The 19,051-nt window shown below is 42.5% G+C and overlaps 1 protein-coding gene across 7 annotated transcripts in view; it reads right to left on the bottom strand.

Moving 5' to 3' along the window:
• pde10a (phosphodiesterase 10A) overlaps window positions 1-18,684 on the bottom strand; it is a 360,355-nt gene extending 341,671 nt beyond the window's left edge. For 3 of the 7 annotated variants that reach the window (XM_016997274.2, XM_062976342.1, XM_062976345.1), the window contains exon 1: window positions 15,840-18,233. In XM_016997274.2, the coding sequence (XP_016852763.1) occupies window positions 15,840-15,969 (130 nt within the window). In that variant the 5' untranslated portion in view covers window positions 15,970-18,233. Of the gene's footprint in view, window positions 1-15,839; window positions 18,235-18,271 lie in introns of those variants that run through there. The other 4 variants (XM_062976372.1, XM_062976376.1, XM_062976339.1 and 1 more) reach the window with 4 other exon arrangements.
• Between the last annotated feature and the right edge of the window lie 367 nt (window positions 18,685-19,051).

Genomic DNA, 19,051 nt, shown 5'->3' with positions numbered 1-19,051 from the left:
TCACACTCTTTGACCCTCAGAGGAAAGCAAAGGCAACCCCACACAGAAAACATCTTGAGAAGATAACTTCATGATAAGTTGACCTTAGGGTCACCATAAGTCAGAAACAACTTGAAAGCATACAGCAACAATGACAACAAAAAGATTTGCCATTAATACAGGGTTCTTCACTAGGGTCTGTAGAAAGATTTCAGAGAAGTCCAAGAGCTTGAACTTTAAAAAATCAACTTATTACCTTTATTTTCTCTGACCTCTAAATGAAATCTCACATTTTCTTTACTTATTAATGCAATAAATTACAGTAGTATTCATTTCCTATTACATTACAATTGCTGCATATCTCAAAAAATTGCTTACATTTATCTTTACTTGAAATTACAGTAATTGTTAGACCTGATGCTAGATCATATATGATCACAGTTCTGTTGTGTCCAAATTATTATGCAATATGCCAATGTTAACATCATAAAACTATCTGCTGCTACATTCTAAGAAGGGGTTCATGGTTTTCAGTTGATTGGCAAAGGGATTCATGGAACAAAAAAGGGTCGTGAAGCCCTACATGAATGCATTGTTTTGCAGAAGTAACAAGGTATGGAATCTAGAGGTGGGCAGAATATACACTGTGATTTTCTAGCAGATCTATGGGTACAGTGTATCAGAAAGGATTTTCCACTGTGAAGACCTGCAAATTTCCAACTTCAAGCAAATTCTAAGGTTCAGAATGTTTTAATTCTATTAATATGCCATTTGCAACAAGCTCCAGATGGTACAGCTTGGGTTACACCCAAGTAAAATAAAATAGAAGGGAACAAAGCAGATTCCACAAGATCAACTTCAGCAATAGGCTGCTATATTGGGGGCAGAGAGCATTTTTCACACACACATGTACCTCTAGTAGGACATGTAGCACTGCTGTGATAAAACCAGTTTTGTTGTCTGCCATTGGCTGGCTTCCAACTGACAAAGGACTCTTGTCACACCCTGGACTCTCCACAGATATATATTTTTTCCTTCCTTGCCCAGTTTATCCATGCCTCACAACCTCTGAGGATGCCTGCCATAGATGTAGGCGAAACGTCAGGAGAGAATACTTCTGGAACATGGCCACACAGCCTGAAAGACATACAACAACCCAACATAGTTACAATTTTTCAACTATCCTTCATTACTGCGTTCCAATTTCTGGCATGAGCAGAAATATTTTAATCCCATGCTCAAGTTTTTAAATTATTGTCGGTCTAGGGCATATTACGATAGTTGCCTGCCTGTTTTTAATGCAGGGCATAATTGAAATAGCACTTTTGCACTATATCTCAGATGTTTAAAAAAATTAACAAAGAGAATTTGTGTCCTTCAAACCATGGGCCCACCACAGAGCAAACCACAACACAGATTTTAAAATGCGTACCTTTGTTGAAACAGATCTTTAAAATTGCTATACACAGCCTCCAAAAAAAGAACAGAATGAATAGACAAGGAAGCAACAACAACTAGCAACACTCCCCACAAAAAAAAATCCACAAAGATTTATATTGTAACGACTCCTGTTTCTTTAATCAAACCTAAAAGAGCCTTCAGGGTTTGGGGGCAAAAATCCACCCCCAACTACTTAGCAAAAACAAACAAGGCATAAGAGAAAGAGAGAAAGGAAAAGAAAAGAACAGCTCCTGCAAGACTATCATCAGCCCACTCAACATATGAATATTTTACAGTGCCAAAACAAGACATAAGCTGGACTTGATTACTTTGGAATGAACTGACCAAGTCCTTTGACTTGCTAGAAACATAAATTTCTAAATGAGGCAGGAAATACCACCCCCTGACATCTCTGAACCTCAAACCTTGTACTTTGTGTCATGAATTGTCTATAGGCAAAACTCAGAAATCATTTATTTTGTATACTTCCATTTTAGGCCTATTGCCGTGTAAAAGCCACATATATACTGATAGTGTGCCCATCTGCAATTAAAATTACAGATTTCAGTGCAAACAACAAAACATTTCATTGGTGATGTCAGCTTCAAACACTTATATTACGTATTATACCCTCTAAGCTGGCCCGGCCAGACCCACCTTTTCAATTACTCCCTTGTTGCAATATTTTAACTGGCTGCCAGTCCATTCCAGGCACAATTCAAAGTTCTGATCGGCACCTATAAAGTCATATACAGTTAACATCAAAGTTATTTGTATGACAATATTTTCTGTTATAAACCAGCCCATGCTTTGAGATCTGCTGGAATGCCATTGCCTCTCCCCCCCCCCCCCAGTTATCAGGTGGGAACACAGGAAAGGGCCACTTAGAGGCAGCCCCGAGGATCTGGATTTTCACAGAAAATACTTTTCTGACAGACACATCTTGCTTAAACAAGGCACTGAATCTTGAGCTGGTGTATACGTTCATGTTTATTTTTTAATCTGTTTTTTTTTAATAAAAATGTTTGATCTCATTTTAAATGTTTGTATCTTGTGAACTTTCAACAATATTTTTCAATTTGTTTTAAACTGTCTTGAGTCTCAACAGAACAGAAATAAATATAACAATTTAGTAAAGTAGAAAGGAGAGTGCAGATTGTTGCCCTTCCTAATAACTCAGGCAAAAGAATGCTGTAATAGCCTCTGACACTGGATGGGAATCCTAACTATTCTTCTGCTGAGCTTAAGGAGAAAAGTATGCCATCCATCTATGTCATCTTTACAATAACCCAGCAAAATATAGAGTGAGGAATCAAATTTTATTAGCTTATGAACAATTAAAAAGTTCAGCTTCAACCAATATACATTTTTTCCTTATTTATACCACGTAAGTCCATGGTGGTCCATGCCTTAGTTACATCCAGGTTGGATTACTGCAATGCTCTCTACATGAGGCTGCCCCTGAAGATGGCCCAGAAACCTCAACTGGTTCAAAGATCGGCAGCCAGATTTCTAACTCGAGCTGGTTATAGGGAGCACACAATGCCCCTATTAAGGCAGCTCCACTGGCTGCCGATAAACTGCTGGGCCCAATTCAAGGTGCAGGTATTGACCTATAAAGCCCTATATGGCTCGGGCCCTACCTATCTCCTCGATCGCATCTCCCCCTATGAACTGGTGCGGGTCTTGAGATCGGCCGGGGAGGCCCTCCTCTCACTCCCACCACCGTCTCAAGTGTGGTTGGTGGGAACGAGGGAACAAGCCTTCTCGGCAGTGCCCCCCCCCCCCCCCGGCTTTGGAATGCACTGCCAAAGGAGATCAGGCAATCCACTACTTTGTCCACCTTTCGTAAGGAACTGAAGACCTGGTGGTTTCGGCAGGTTCTCTGGTATACCACCAATCTCTGAACCTGAATATACTGTATAAGACTCATCTATCCCGAAATGATTTATGTTAATATACTTGGCTATGGTCCCCATCCCCTTGATCAAGATTGCTGTAAGTGTTATTTATTGTTTATTTAATTGTATAGTTTTATCTGTTTTAATAATATGTTTATTATACTGTTATGTAATGCACTTGTTGTTCTTATGATTGGAAACTGCCCTGAGTCCCTTCTGGGAGATAGGACGGTATATAAATAAAGTATTATTATTTGAAACACAACAAGATGAGTCCACAGCAAACACTCTGCTGGCTGTTGTACTGGATCCCACGTCAGACACTTGCCAAGTGTCTAGGGCTGTATTATTATTATTATTATTATTATTATTATTATTAGTCCACAAAATGTATATGAGCTAAAGACACTGTGTTAAGATTTGTGTATTTGATCAGATCACAGAATGTTAGTTTATAAGACTGCAAAATTTTCAAGACTGCCAACCACTGTATAAGATTACTATCATCATACCGTCATATGTTCTACCTATTTCTCAAGAAGATTTAGTCTAACTATTGATACTTTCCTGCTGTCAATCTAATCCTTGTTTCTCCTGAGTTCTATTATCAAACTTGTTTTAAAAACAGTCATTAAAACAGAATTTCTAAGAAAGTCCATACATTCATCCCCAGTCTGAAAATGCAACATATGCATTCAAAAACATAAGTGTTGAAGAACGTATTCTTATACACAAAGTCTACATAGTTACATTTGCAGCAGATAAAGACAACAACCAATATTAGTAATGTAAGAATTCTTGTTTCTGTTGTTGCAGAAATGTAGCTTTATGCTCATTTCTACAACATCCCATGGTGCATAAAACTACATTGCTGAAGCAACAGAAACAAGAATTCTACTTTACCAAATTTTGTTGTTGTCTTGCCAATTTCTTGGTTGCTCTGGTGTTTAGAACCACACCAGTTACTGTTACACAATGCAAAAGGAATTGCTAATTGTTGGGGAAATATTATCTGTTATTTGGGATAGCCAATCAGTAATGTGCCGTTCTAAGCAAACTTACATAGTAGTAACCTTCACCAGATTTGACAATGCATTTAAATAATGTTGAACACAGATATTCATAGGGTCAGCCTCAAAAAGATCTCTAGCTTGCACATTCCTTTCCGTCCAAATAAGATTTTAGGAAGCTTAACGGTAAGAAGAAATAAAAGGATAGAATTATGGAACAAAAGGAAATAATTATGATAACCCAATTAAGTTCAGATTTGACTACAGCAACATGTTATGTGAGGGCCAGTATGGTGTAGTGATTTGGGTGTTGGGCTGTGACTCTAGAAACCAGGGTTTGATTCTCTGCTTAGCCATATGATCCCATTGGGTGACCTTGGTTGACTCACACACTCTCAGCCTCAGAAAAACCCATGATAGATTTGCCTTCAGGCAAGATCTCCATGAGTTGGAACTGACTGAAAGCACACAACAACACTCCTATACATATGATGAGCTTTTACTCTCCATGAGTACATCTCCATGGGCAAATACACATCTATATATCTATCTTCTATCTATCTATACACATAATAAAAGTGAAAAATGTGTATGTGTGTATGTGTTGGAGGTGTCCATTTACACAGACAGATTCCTGCCTCCACAAACAGGCTATAATTTTCACCACGCAGGAAATACCAAAAGAATTCTCTCCACTTACACTGAAGGTTACAGTGGGTGCCACATCCCAGAGTTCCTTTCCCTCTCCATTGGTGTGGAATTTTTATGACCTCTCCTACTGCCTCTCCCTTAACCCTTTCGTATTCTTTATTTATTTATGTATAGGTAAAGGTAAAGGTTTCCCCTGACATTAAGTCCAGTCATGTCTGACTCTGGGGATTGGTGCTCATCTCCATTTATAATCTGAAGACCCGTCGTTGTCCATAGACACCTCCAAGGTCATGTGGCCGGCATGACTGCATGGAGTGCCGTTACCTTCCCGCCGGGGCGGTACCTATTGATCTACTCACATTAGCATGTTTTCGAACTGCTAGGTTGGCAGGAGCTGGAGCTAACAGCGGCCGCTCATGCTGCTCCCAGGGTTTGAACCTGGGACCTTTCGGTCTCCAGCTCAGTGCTTTAATGCACTTCACCACCGGGGCTACTTTTTTATTTATGTATTTGTTTACCTTATTTCTACCCCTCATTTCTCTACCCCGAAGGGGACTCAAGGTGGCTTACATATGGCAACCATAAGATGCCTTAAAATACATACAAACAGAGACTTAAAATCAGTTAAATTTAAAATTAATACATACAGTAGAGTCTCATTTATCCAACACTCGCTTATCCAATGTTCTGGATTATCCAACGCATTTTTGTAGTCAATGTTTTCATTATATCATCATATTTTGGTGCTAAATTCGTAAATACAGTAATTACTACATAGCATGACTGTGTATTGAACTACTTTTTCTGTCAAATTTGTTGTATAACATGATGTTTTGGTGCTTAATTTGTAAAATCATAACCTTTTTTGATGTTTAATAGGCTTTTCCTTAATGCCTCCTTATTATCCAATATATTCGCTTATCCAACGTTCTGCCGGCCCATTTATGTTGGATAAATGAGACTCTACTGTATTAAATATTTAAAACAGGGGTCCCCAAACTAAGGCCCGGGGGCCGGATGCGGCCCTCCAAGGTCATTTACCTGGCCCCCGCCCTCACTTTTATAATATAATATTTTTATATTATTTTTAATAATATGATATATTGTATATACATATAATATTGATAATAATATTATCATGTTATACAATATAATAATAATAATACCATATAATAATATTTATTATCTATATATATAAAAGAGTGATGGCATCACGGCAATTCACAAAACAACAAAAGTACAGGCCCCCCAACCTCAAAATTTGACAACACAACCCATCATCCACGCCTCAAGGTTGATACAACAAAAAGAAAAGAAAAATAAAGTCCTAATTAGAGGGAGAGCAATAATTTTTTTATCCAATTGCTGCCAGTTAAGAGGGCTAATCTCTGCCCACTTGGTTGCCTAGCAACCAGCCAAGGGACAGCCAGGTTTCAGTTAGGGGACAGGCAGATTTAGGCCTCACTGAGTCTTCTTCCACAGATTATCTAATTTGCACTGGATTATATGGCAGTGTAGACTCAAGGCCCTTCCACACAGCTATATAACCCATTTATAATCTTATATTATCTGCTTTGCACTAGATTATCTTGACTCCGCACTACCATATAATCCACTTCAGTGTGCATTTTATACAGCTGTGAAGAAGGGGCCTCATATAATCCAGTTCTGAGCAGATAATATAAGATTAGAAATATACAGTAGAGTCTCACTTATCCAACGTAAACAGGCCGGCAGGATAAGTGAATATGTTGGATAATAAGAAGGGATTCAGGAAAAGACAATTAAACATCAAATTAGGTAATCGTTATACAAATTAAGCACCAAAACATCATATTATACAACAAATTTGACAGAAAAAGTAGTTCCATGCGCAGTAATGCTATGTAGTATTTACAGTAGAGTCTCACTTATCCAACACTCGCTTAACCAACGTTCTGGATTATCCAACGCATTTTTGTAGTCAATGCTTTCAATATATCGTGATATTTTGGTGCTAAATTCATAAATCCAGTAATTTCTACATAGAATTACTGTGTATTGAACTACTTTTTCTTCCAAATTTGTTGTCTAACATGATGTTTTGGTCCTTAATTTGTGAAATCATAACTTAATTTGATGTTTAATAGGCTTATCCTTAATCCCTCCTTATTATCCAACATATTCGCTTATCCAACATTCTGCCGGCCCGTTTATGTTGGATAAGTGAGACTCTACTGTACTGTATTTACAAATTTACCACTAAAATATCACAATGAATTTAAAACACTGACTACAAAATAATTGATTATGAAAAGGCTGACTGCGTTGGATAATCCAGAACATTGTATAAGCGAATGTTGGATAAGTGAGATTCTACTTTAATATGAAATAATTATTGGGATAGAATAATGCAGAACAATATAATCTCTAAAACCAGGACAGTAAATAAACAGGGGAATTCCACACAGGAAACAATCAGGGCCAGCTAACACCTCCCAACAAAGTATTCCCATCATCAAAGTCTGGCAAATCCTCTGTTTTCTCAGGGCCACAGACAGTAGAAGCACATAAAATATCGCAAACAACACCACTCTGAAAACAAGGGAAATCCAGACAGGAAACAATCAGGGCCAGCTAACACCTCCCAACAAAAAATTCACTCAGTGAGGAAACAGCCAGGCTTTAAAGCTGCAAGGCCATTACATCCTAATCATTTTTCCTAATTGCAGCATTCATACTTTCCTCCAACAAACAAAAAAAAACCAATCAGAAATATTGTATATTCACAACCTTTAGGAAATAATATCCCCTGATGGCGCAGCGTGTTAAAGCACTGAGCTGCTGAACTTCTGGACTGAAAGGCCGCAGGTTTGAATTGGGGGAACGGAGAGAGCCCCCACTGTTAGCTCCAGCTTCTGCCAACCCAGAAGTTCTAAAACATGCAAATGTGAGTGCATCAATAGGTACTGCTCCGGCGGGAAGGTAACGCCACTCCATGTAGTCATCCCACATGACCTTGGAGGAGTCTACGGACAACGCCGGCTCTTCGGCTTAGAAATGGAGATGAGCACCAACCCCCAGAGTAAGACACGACTGGACTTAATGTCTGGGGAAAACCTTTACCCTTGACCTTAACTACCACCAATTCCTCAATACTTTATTTCCCATACCACCAGACTTCGCCACAGCAACGCATGGCCGGGCACAGCTAGTATGTTATATATTACATATAATATTATTGTATAGTGGTATAGTTCAATATAGTAATATATAATGCTAATATTGTGCTATGCTAATAGTATAATATATTGTATCTACATACAGCTGCTCTGAGTCCCCTTTGGGGTGAGAAGGGCGGGATATAAATGTAGTAAATAAATGTAGTAAATGAATAAATATATAATTTTGGACTTAGGCTCGCCCAAAGTCTGAAATGACTTGAAGACACAACAACAACAACAATCCTAATTAACCTGACTATCTCATTGGCTAGAAGCAGGCCCACACTTCCTATTGAAATCCTGATAGATTTATGTTGGTTAAAATTATTTTCATTTTTAAATATTGTATTGGTCTTTCATTGTTTTTGTTGTTGTTTTGCACTACAAATAAGACATGTGCAGTGTGCATAGGAATTTGTTCGTTTTTTTCCCTCCAAATGATAATTTGGCCCCTCCACAGTCTGAAGGATTGTGGACCGGCCCTATGCTTTAAAAATTTGAGGACCCTTGATTTAAAACATTACTTTCAATATTAAAATCACATTCTTTTCTATGCCACACAGCAAATAGAAGAACTGATCAGCAACTGAACAGGGGTTTTGGGACTGACTCAACAGAATGAAAGTTGTAGTTCAACCTTCATCAAGACACAGCGCTGTGACCCCCACCGACAATGGACCTGGACCACATTTGGCACACAGAATCCCCATGACCAGGTTTGGGGGAAATTGACCTTTATTTATAGGAGTTGTCGTTCGCCTACAATCAGAGAGCACTGTAAAACCAACCAACGATGGAACTGCACCAAACATGTCACGGATTACGGGATTTGCAGTACCTTCACTCACTTCCAGAGACCACTGCAACACTCACGAATGACAGGCCTGGACACAACTTGGCACACAGATCCCCCATGACCCACTTTATGTCCTGGTGAAGTTTGGAGGAGGAGGGACCACGAGTGATAGGATTTGCAGTACATTCATCCAATTAGGCTCCCACAAAGCACTGCGGCCCCCACGAATGATGGACCTGGACCACACTTGGCACACAGACACCCCGTGACCCACTTTACATGCTGGTGCAGTTTTGGAAGAGTACAGACCATGGATTATGGGAACTGCAGTATCTTCACTCACTTCCAGAAATCACTGCGACCATGAATCATGCACTTGGACCACATTTGACACACAGACTCCCTATGATGCACTATGTCCTGGTGAGAGTTGGGGAAGGATGGACCACAGGCAATGGAAATTGCAACACCTTCACTCACTTCCACAGACCACTGTGACCCCCACAAATGATGGGCCTGGATCAAACATGGGACACAAAACCACCATAATCAACAGAACATACCAGAGGGGTTTGAGGAACTGACCCATCCACATGGGAGTTGTAGTTCACCCTGCATCCAGAGAGCATTCTGAACCCCACGAGTGACGGATCTGGCCCAAACTTCAAACCCAGAACACTGGTGACCAACAGAACATACTAGACGTGTTTATGAGGGGACCGAGACACCCGCATGGGAGTTGTAGTTCACCCTGCACCCAGAGTACTCTGAACCCCACCAATGACAGATCTGGACCAAACATGGCACACAGAATCCTGATGACCAATTGAACATACTGGAAGAGTTTAGGGGAGAACCCACCCCTCGTGGGAGTTGTAGTTCACCCTGCACCCAGAGAACATTCTGAAGCCCCCAATGGTGGATATCGAATACACATGGCACACAGAACCTTGATGCACAACAAAACATACTGGAGAGGTTGGGAATGATCCCACCCGCATGTGAGTTGTAGTTCACCCTGCATCCAGAGCATTCTCAACCCCATTAATAACAGATCTGGACCAAACTTGGCACACAGATCCAACATGGCCAGCTGTGCATACAGGCCTGGTTTGGGGCAGACTGACCCACAATTCTGGGAATTGTAGTTCACCCACATCATTATATATTTTCTAATGGGAGCATTCATAAAAAAAAACCAAAATCAAAGACTGGCCTTTTCCTAATAAATAGTGTTACTAATTAACTAAATGATATTACCTAACACCCCAAAACAAACAATGGCTTTTTCAAATAACCCGGGGACTGCCGGGAACCCAAGCTAGTAGGTAATAAAAAGGAGCAGATACAGTCATTTCAGGGTCACAATAAGTTGGAAATGACTTGATGGCACAACAACAACAACTTCATCTTGAAAAAACTGCTTTTGAAAACTCACCACAAGCTTAATGTGTGATGACAAGGGTGTTAGAATATACTCAGATGTGATAATATGTGGCACTATTTTATAACAGCTGCACAGCTTTCCAGTTCAATCCAGGCATAATGTAAATATGCTGGTGATCATTTTGGAACTTTATACAACTTGGGTTCTGGCTGCATGGTTGTGTATTAGATGCGACATTGAATTCTGCCATTGTTTGTAAGCCACTCTGAGCCCCCTTCAGGGTGAGAAAAGCGGGGTATAAATATGGTAAATAAATGAAGGCCTATTATGTCCCATATGAGCTTGTTTGAGCTTTAGGAACTTCAAAGGATGTCCTCCTCACTGCATTCAGAGGCATATTTGGGATAAATGTAAGACAGAGACTTATCAAGCGCTAATTCCAAACCACCAAATTTCCTTACAAAAAAGGCTAAGCTACCTCATGCCCTACTGATGGCAGACAAGCCAACTTTCCCTTTAGCACATAACTTTCCAGTTTCTGGAAAAAGGTGCAATACTTTTCTTAGTGGTGAGTTTCATGACTGTGTTTTTAATCATTTTAAAGAATTCCTTCAATTTTAGTTCTTTTCAATAGCTGTTTTTATTTTGTATGCTATTCATATCATTTATTTAGACATATTATGATCTGCCATTTTGACAGGGGGGAAAGACACTTTTATTCAAGAAGGTTTTTACTAATTACTGACTAGAAACAAAGAGAATTTTCCTGATGGATGCTGTAACTCTCTCCTCAGCAGTGGAGAGAGACTTTTAAAACTTGGTTGTGATTTTAATATAATAACGTAGTTAATTGCGTTATGAACTTGTGGACCGAAAGTTCCCAGGTTCAAATCCCGGGAACGGAATTTTAGCCCCAGCTCCTGCCAACCTAGCAGTTCGAAAACATGCAAATGAGAGTAGATCAATAGGTACTGCTCCGGCGGGAAGGTAACGGTGCTCCATGCAGTCATGCCGGCCACATGACCTGGAGATGTCTATGGACAACGATGGCTCTTCGGCTTAGAAATGGAGATGAGCACCAACCCCCAGAGTCGGTCACGACTGGACTTAAAGTCAGGGGAAACCTTTACCTTTACCTTAATTGCATTTTAATTTACCATGGTTTGAACAGGATCTGTTTTCCTTTAAATCATGTTATGATTTGCCTCAGAACCAGTAAAAATATGATGCACATATAATGAAATAAGATGAACTCCTTATGGGATTTTTAAAGACAGACAGACAGACAGACAGAAAGAAAGAAAGAAAGAAATGGTAACTTTTGCTATTAAAGTTCAGAAGGACTAGAACAGACATGGGCAAACTGTGGCCCTCCAGATGCTTTGGACTTCAACTCCCACAGCTGTTAGGAATTGTGGGAGTTGAAGTCCAAAGCACCTGGAGGGCCAAAGTTTGCCCATGGCTGGACTAGAATATGCGGGGAGGGGTGATATATAAGTAATCATTTTGTACTACGTATAGCTGCTGAAAAGATATTGGAAGTTGTGTTTTGTCTCCTTTATCTTCTTTTCTCTTTCCTTTTCTATATGTATTTAGTATAATGTTAAAATCTCTAAATAAAAAGAAGCAAATAGGAAAAAAGGCAAGGAAATAAAATGTGAGGCTTGAGTCCAGGGCCTTCCTATTTCCTGAGACCCGATGAAGAAGACCATCTCTGCATCCCAACTATGGCTGATATAAGAGATGCTTACAATACCTGAGAAATCTTCAGTATAGTTACACTTGTACTATAGAATTCCCAGGTCTGATTCAGTCTGCCTTCTACTACACTGTGAAAATGTTATTGCGGTTTTTCCACCCAATAGGACAGCTCTTCTGCTTAACTATCTAATTGAGAATTAAATGTTAGATCTCACTGTGTTTGGTTGGCTTGCATGACAACAGTTTTCTCTGGGTGTTGTTAACATTATCACCACTGCTACTATTGTCATTATCATCATGACAACATTTGGGTATGTGTGTATATATGTTTTTGTATAATGACAAAAGCCTGAATGCTCAGTAGAAAGGCAGGATTTGATTTTCCAAAATAAAACAATATAAACAAAATAAGCACATTTTCACTACAGTTTTCTAAATATGTAAAAATGTCCTCATTGTGATAGAGAGCACATTCACGCAAACCATTTCCTTAAGTGTGATAATGTTTTCCTATTCTTACAGGTGATGGTTTCTGGTGTTACTTGCAGATGAGAAAATCACTCATTTTATTATCTTTAAAAAGGTTCAACAACGGAACATAAGGCACTAAATGTTTAGAATTACAGTTGGAATAAATACATTAAATTAACAATAAGATCCAAGCAATGTAACTAGTGATGTTGCCAATGTTTGTTATTATGGCATTACTGGTTCAAGATACAAATTTATCCCATCCCAAGTCATAATACTTGGGTATATTGCAAATGATACTCTTTTCCCCCCAATAAATTATTCTCTAAATTGAAACATAGAGTGAAATTCTGCATATGCACAGTCAGCATTCAAGAGACTAAGTGCACAAATTCTTGGTGCATACGCAGAAAAACAAATTTAAAGATGTCAGAATTGCATGGCTTTGCTCATATTATAGAAAAAAGAGATGAAGGCTCATTGTGAATTTTCGTATGAATTGGGCTGTGGCAGTCAGAAATTTTTAATGGAAAAATAAAAGAACAACCAGTTGCAAAGCATATTTACCAAGTATCTTATCAATTTGCCATGCCAGAGCAATGAAAAGCTTCAAAATAATATGTGAATCAGCTGACACGATCTGTTCTCATCTTGTTTTCCCTTAAAATAGTGTTTTCTAATTGTGCTGATTTTTTTCAGTCTCTAGATATCTTATCAGGTTTATAACAAAGAAGAGCTCTTCTCCAAATGAAACAAAACCAATGATAAAGATGTTTAAAGTTTATGTATTTGGCTTTTCATTGAGTTGCATATTCCAAACAAGCAATGGGGCTTAATAAATACTTACTGGTATTTTATATTGTAAAATATTTCTTTAAAAAAATAAAAATATTTCAATTTTATAGAACATAAATGGTTTGCAAATAAACTACAATAATTTCAGGATAATTCACAGTAGATTTCTAAAAGATGGTAATAGAATATATCAGACAAACATACAAATATTCTCTCGGATATTGTCATATACTCCAAATGGTTTCTGCAATTGTATTTCCACACAACTGACAAGCAGAATTCTTTTTCCTGTCAACAATAAAGAAAGACTAAAAGATGCCTTCTTTTTTTTGTGGGGGGGGGGAAGTATGTTAAGGAAAGTCATGGCATTTTGGTTTAATTCAGTGTTATGATAAAATTGCTGTGCATGTGAATCTACACTTCACATACATGTGCAAGCACAACCGCCTGATTTGATTTGCATGTGCCCAACAGTATGTGCTTTCTGAAATGTAGTATACCAGGCTTATAGTACGTTATTTGCCTGCAGTGAGAGCCGTGTATTTCCAGCATTGCCTCACATAAGGCAGAACTGAGTGGAGCTTCCTGGCGATGAAGGACCAGTAAGCTTCTGAGGACCACGTATAAAACAGCCTGGCCACAATGAAGAGAAGTGGGAAAGGAACAGATGACTGTTCTCTAATTTATCATTTCCAAAACTGCACTGGTCTTGGTCTTTCATCTTTTTATTTCATTGTATCTCCACAATAAGGAAGATGTTCCTAAAAGAACATGGTAATGGCCTTTTTATAAATAAATAAATCCATTTTCCCTTGCATTACAATCATGTTCTCAGTAAGCTTCCATATGCACAGCTGGTAACCTGGTGCAAATGGCACTTCATTTATAAACCATCATTCAATCTCATTCAGGTTTTCCGATATCGAGCAAAAAATGTTGACTTCCAAGCAAATCAGAAAAAAAAAAACCAAGCAAACCCAACAACTTTCAAAAATACTCACTGGGAACAAATGAATGAAAACACACATATGTGCGGGAATAGATAGATAGATAGATAGATAGATAGATAGATAGATAATTTTACCTGCAATATAATTGAATTTATTTTCACAGATAAATTAAGGGTAAAAAGAGATCTGATTGTTATCGATACTAAAGCACAAGGTTTCCAACATATATCTGGCATGAAAACCCTCAATGAACTCCTACATTTACGCCATCATGGCATCGTTGAAAAGGCGCTGGCAAAGAACACACCAGAAATTGGACCTAATACACTGAAAACAAGAGAAACCCCATCTCAATCCATGCCTGAAGTTCTCATTTGTGAGGGACATCAGATTTTATTATCTTGGGTAACAGCTGCAACACTTCAACCCACAACATTTTAAGAACATGGACAAGCGACTCCATATTGGATGACATACATTTTCTCTCTATCTTGGCTCTCAAGCTCAGAAGTTTTACACCTGCTAAAGCAAGATGTACTATTTCAATCCTGGTACGGATGGAAAAACATGAAAAGCTGGTGCGTCACCACACCACATCGCACATGATCTCTACTTTGGACTTCATAATATGACTTGGGTCACTATTTTGCATTATCTTCTCCGCTTTTCCTTTATCTGCATTATTGCCACGAAGCCCTGCTATACTGTAGTTTGGCTTCAAGTTCATTCTAGGCCCTGTTAGGCAAAAGAAGTATTGAAAGGAAGCTAACAGAGGAAGTGTACATGATTTTTTTTAAAAAAAAACTGCCACAAACATGTCTAATACTAGCCAGAGAAGAAGGAGCCAAGATCTGTAACACACACATGTATATATCCCCCACGTTAACCTGACTTCTGTGTGGGTATTAAAGCATATGACCAGGCACGCACTCATGCTCACTGGTTCTCACACGGCACATATGGAAAAAAATGCCTCAAAGCAGAGCCCCCAACTTTCCTTAAGTGCCATGAAAATACACAGCGTCTGGAACCTGGCAGATAGACTTAGTCGGGAGATATGCCAAAGGAAGGCAAGATGAGCCACACCACACGGCTCTCTTGTTGACATATGCACCCACAAATTCTTTCTCCCCATCTGGGAACACTATCAAATACCTCCCACCCCACCTCTGATCTGGTCTGCCCAATATTTCCTCAATAGCCCAAATAGGATGAGAGCAAGGCACACCAAATGCGACTGATATAGACAGAGGAGGAGTGGGGGAAACCATGGATCGGCCACACTGCAAGCCCTGCTCCCATCTGTCTGTCAGTCAGTCAGTCAGTCAGTGGTCCACAACCACCCTGCTTATCTATCCCCCTTCCAATGTTTTAACCCTTACACACAAGTTCAACAGTGCTTCAAAACACACGACCCACAGGCGAAGAACCTGGCTGGCCTGAAGGTAAGGTGAAATATCTGGCCCTCTGCTGCTTCAGCTATTGGGGATGACCTGGTCAGCCCCGAGACAGATTCCAAAGATGGGGCCCTTTTCCTTTTCCTCTTCCCCCCTACCTGGTTCCTCGCTGTCCCCCAGTTGGGTCTTGGGTTCCTCCTCAGGGAGGCCAGATCCTCCAGCACCTCCTCCTCCAGCAACTCCTCCTCCTCCACCACCCCCCTCAGGGGTTTTGCGCTTCTTCGACATCTGGACGGTGCCGGGGAGTTGAGGGGGGAAGGTTGGCCAGTCCTTCCCTTGCCTGGCTTCCCCTTCTCTCTCTCTCTCTCTGTCTCTCTCTCTCTAGAGAGACAAGGGAGGGAGGGAGAAAGAGAGCCACGCACCGCGCACGGCGGACGGCAAGGAAGGAGTCGAGACTTTGGAGTGGCTGGAGACCGAGGAGGAGGAGGAGGAGGAGGAGGAGGAGGAAGAGGAGGCAGGGACTTCGCGGAGCGATCCTACAAATCACAAGCCCAGCCGCCCCGCCAGCCCCGCGACTCCAAGAGGGTTGCCTGGTTATGGGAGATACCCCCACCTACAGGGCTCCGTCTCCCCAACGCCCCCCTCCCCGCCACGCCACGGCACGCTCTCCACGAGGAGGTGGAGGTGCCAGATTCAGGACGCGGGAGGGGAGCGGAGAGGCGAGACCCGAGGGACCTTTCGCTCTTGGAGAGGAGCAGCTGCTAAGAAGGACACGGGGGGGGGGGGGCAGGGGAGGTCACCTTTAGTGATATGAAAACACACAAGGGAGGGTCTGTTTCCAAAGGGAGGGGTAGTGGGAAGAAGGCGAAACCTGAGGGACTTTTTCACTTTCGAAGAGCCCTTCCACAAAGACATATAACCCAGAATATCAAGGCGGAAAATCCCACAAGATCTGCTTTGAACTAGGTTATCTGAGTCCACAGTGCCATATATTCCAGTTCAAAACAGCTGTGTGGAAGGGGCCTGACAGGACCGATACTAAGAAGGGCGCCTGTGGATACTACTTATATTAAAACACACCCTGGGGGGGGGTCTTTCCCACGAGTGGGGGCAGCAGGGAGAGGGCGAAGGCTGAGGGATCTTTTCAGCCTCTGAGGGAAACAGGTGTGGAGAAGATTATGATGATGAAGAAGAGGCTGGCGCGCGCGGGGGTGGGTCGGCTTGAGTGACAGGGGAACACACCTGGAGGGGGCTTCCTCTTTCCCACTGGTGGGGGCAGTCTCTGAGGGGAAATGGGGCGGGGGGAGCGGTGGCGTGTCATCTGTAGTGAGATTCAAACTCACTCACGCGGGGAGGGTCTTTCGCAAGGGCGGGGGAGTGGAAAGAGGGCGAAACCTGAGGGAGCTTTTCACTTTCTTAGGGGACCGATACTAAGAAGGGCGCCTTGTATAATACTTATATTAAAACATACGGGGGTGTTATTTCCCACCAGTGAGGGAAGCAAGGAGAGGGCGAAACCTGAGGGACCTTTTCAGCCTCTGAGGGGAACTGATGAGGAGAACATAATGAGGAAGATGCTGGCGCGCGCGGGGGTGGGTCGACTTGAGTGACAGCGAAACACACCTGGAGGGGGCTTTCTCTTTCCCACGGGTGGGGGCTGTCTCTGAGGAGAAATGGGGGGCAGTGATGGTGTCATCTGTAGTGAGATTCAAACTCACTCACGCGTGGAGGGCCTTTCCCAAGGGCGGGGGACAGGAGGAGAGAGACAGGGGAAGAGAAGCAGACTCGCTGCGTGGGAAGGCGGGAAAGGGAAGCCGGGCGCGCCGCGGAGAAGGGGGCGGGAGAGGCGCCGCTTGGAGGGAGGCGAGGGGCGTCAATGGGGCCAGGACGGAGCGCGGGAAGCCCGGTCCGTCGTGTCAGGAGCGACTTGAGAAACGGCAACTCGCTTCTAGCGTGAGAGAATTGACTGTCTACAACAGGTATGGACAAACTCCGGCCCTCCAGGTGTTTTGGACTTCAACTCCCACAATTCCTCGCCTCAGGAAGGGGCCTGAGGCCAAGAATTGTGGGAACTGAAGTCCAAAACACCTGGAGAGCCAAAGTTTGCCCATGCCTGGTCTACAAAGACATTGCTCAGGGGACGCCAGATGTTTGAAGTTTCGCCATCCTGTGGGAGGCTTCTCTTATGTCCGAGCTGGAGCTGACATACGGGAGCTCACCCCGCTCTCCGGATTTGAACCGCTGAGTGGGAGGTTGGGCAGGAGGAAGGCCTCACCCGGGAAAAGGGACGCGCGGCAGGGGGAGCGCGCTTCTGCCTCCTGACAAACTTCCCGCCCGCGGTGCTACAACTTGCCCTCTGAGGCTCCTCGAACTGGGAGCCCAAGGCGGCCAATCTCTCCCCCAATATCTGTAGCCCTTTCCGCTCCAGACGCGAGGCAATATGCCCAGCATACACAAACCCGCACCCTCAAGACTGGTCCTCTCCCCATCTTTGGCCCTGACTGTCTCCCACTTGTCCCTTCTTTGACACCTATTGCTCTTCTCTCACAGACAACCGACACGCGAAGGCACCCTTTTCTTTGCGACTTACCCTAACTACGCCGGGAACTTGCTCTTCTCTGTTTGGTGGCCCTTCGAGGCGACTTTGCGGGAGAAGAGGAGCCCCAAAAGAGGGGGGGTTCAGGGGAAGCACCCCGAAAGTGAAGAAGGGCGAGAAGAAGATAAGACAAGCAGCAGCCTGGAGAGCGCATCTTCCTTTCTTTTTGCCCACCGCGCACAACTGGGGCAAGTAGGTCGCCCCACGCGGGTCCTTGTGTGTCCTTTTGCTCCCTGGATGCATCCCACCTCCGGGCCCTTCCTTTCCTTTGGCAGAGACAGGCGAGCTTTGCTTCGGTCCAGCAGCTGAATACCGGGTCTGGGAGAGGAGAGGCTTCCTGGCTAGAAGTTACGGAGTTCTCTCTTTCTCTCTCTATCTTTTTTCTCCTCTTCTTTTCATTTCCCGAAGCGAAAGAAGAAAGGAGGGGAGGGGGGAGGCTGGGAGGGATTGGCCGCGTCTCACGTCCAACAGGAGGCAATGACGCGCGTAGCTTCATTGCTATAACAGCGCCAAGGCTGCAATTGGCATTCATGGAAATGATAAGGGGCGCTCAGACGTAAGCAGCAGCCCTGGACCTTTCCGCGAGCGGCGGGGAGCCGAGAGGATTTGGCTGGCAACGCAAACGCCAGCAGAGCAAGCCTCTCCCCGAAACACACGCAGGAGAAGAAGTACCGTAGCAGCACACTTTGGAAAGGGGAAAGAGGGGAAAAGGAGAGGGGAGGAGGGAAAGAAAGCCTGGCCCGTTGGCAGCGCTGCGGCCCGAGAAGCCTCTGG

This window comes from Anolis carolinensis, chromosome 1 (assembly GCF_035594765.1).
Source record: "Anolis carolinensis isolate JA03-04 chromosome 1, rAnoCar3.1.pri, whole genome shotgun sequence".
In the NCBI taxonomy this organism is placed as follows: domain Eukaryota; kingdom Metazoa; phylum Chordata; class Lepidosauria; order Squamata; family Dactyloidae; genus Anolis; species Anolis carolinensis.
The sequence above is the reverse complement of the archived record's forward strand: the minus strand, read 5'-3'. Positions and strand labels throughout refer to the sequence as shown.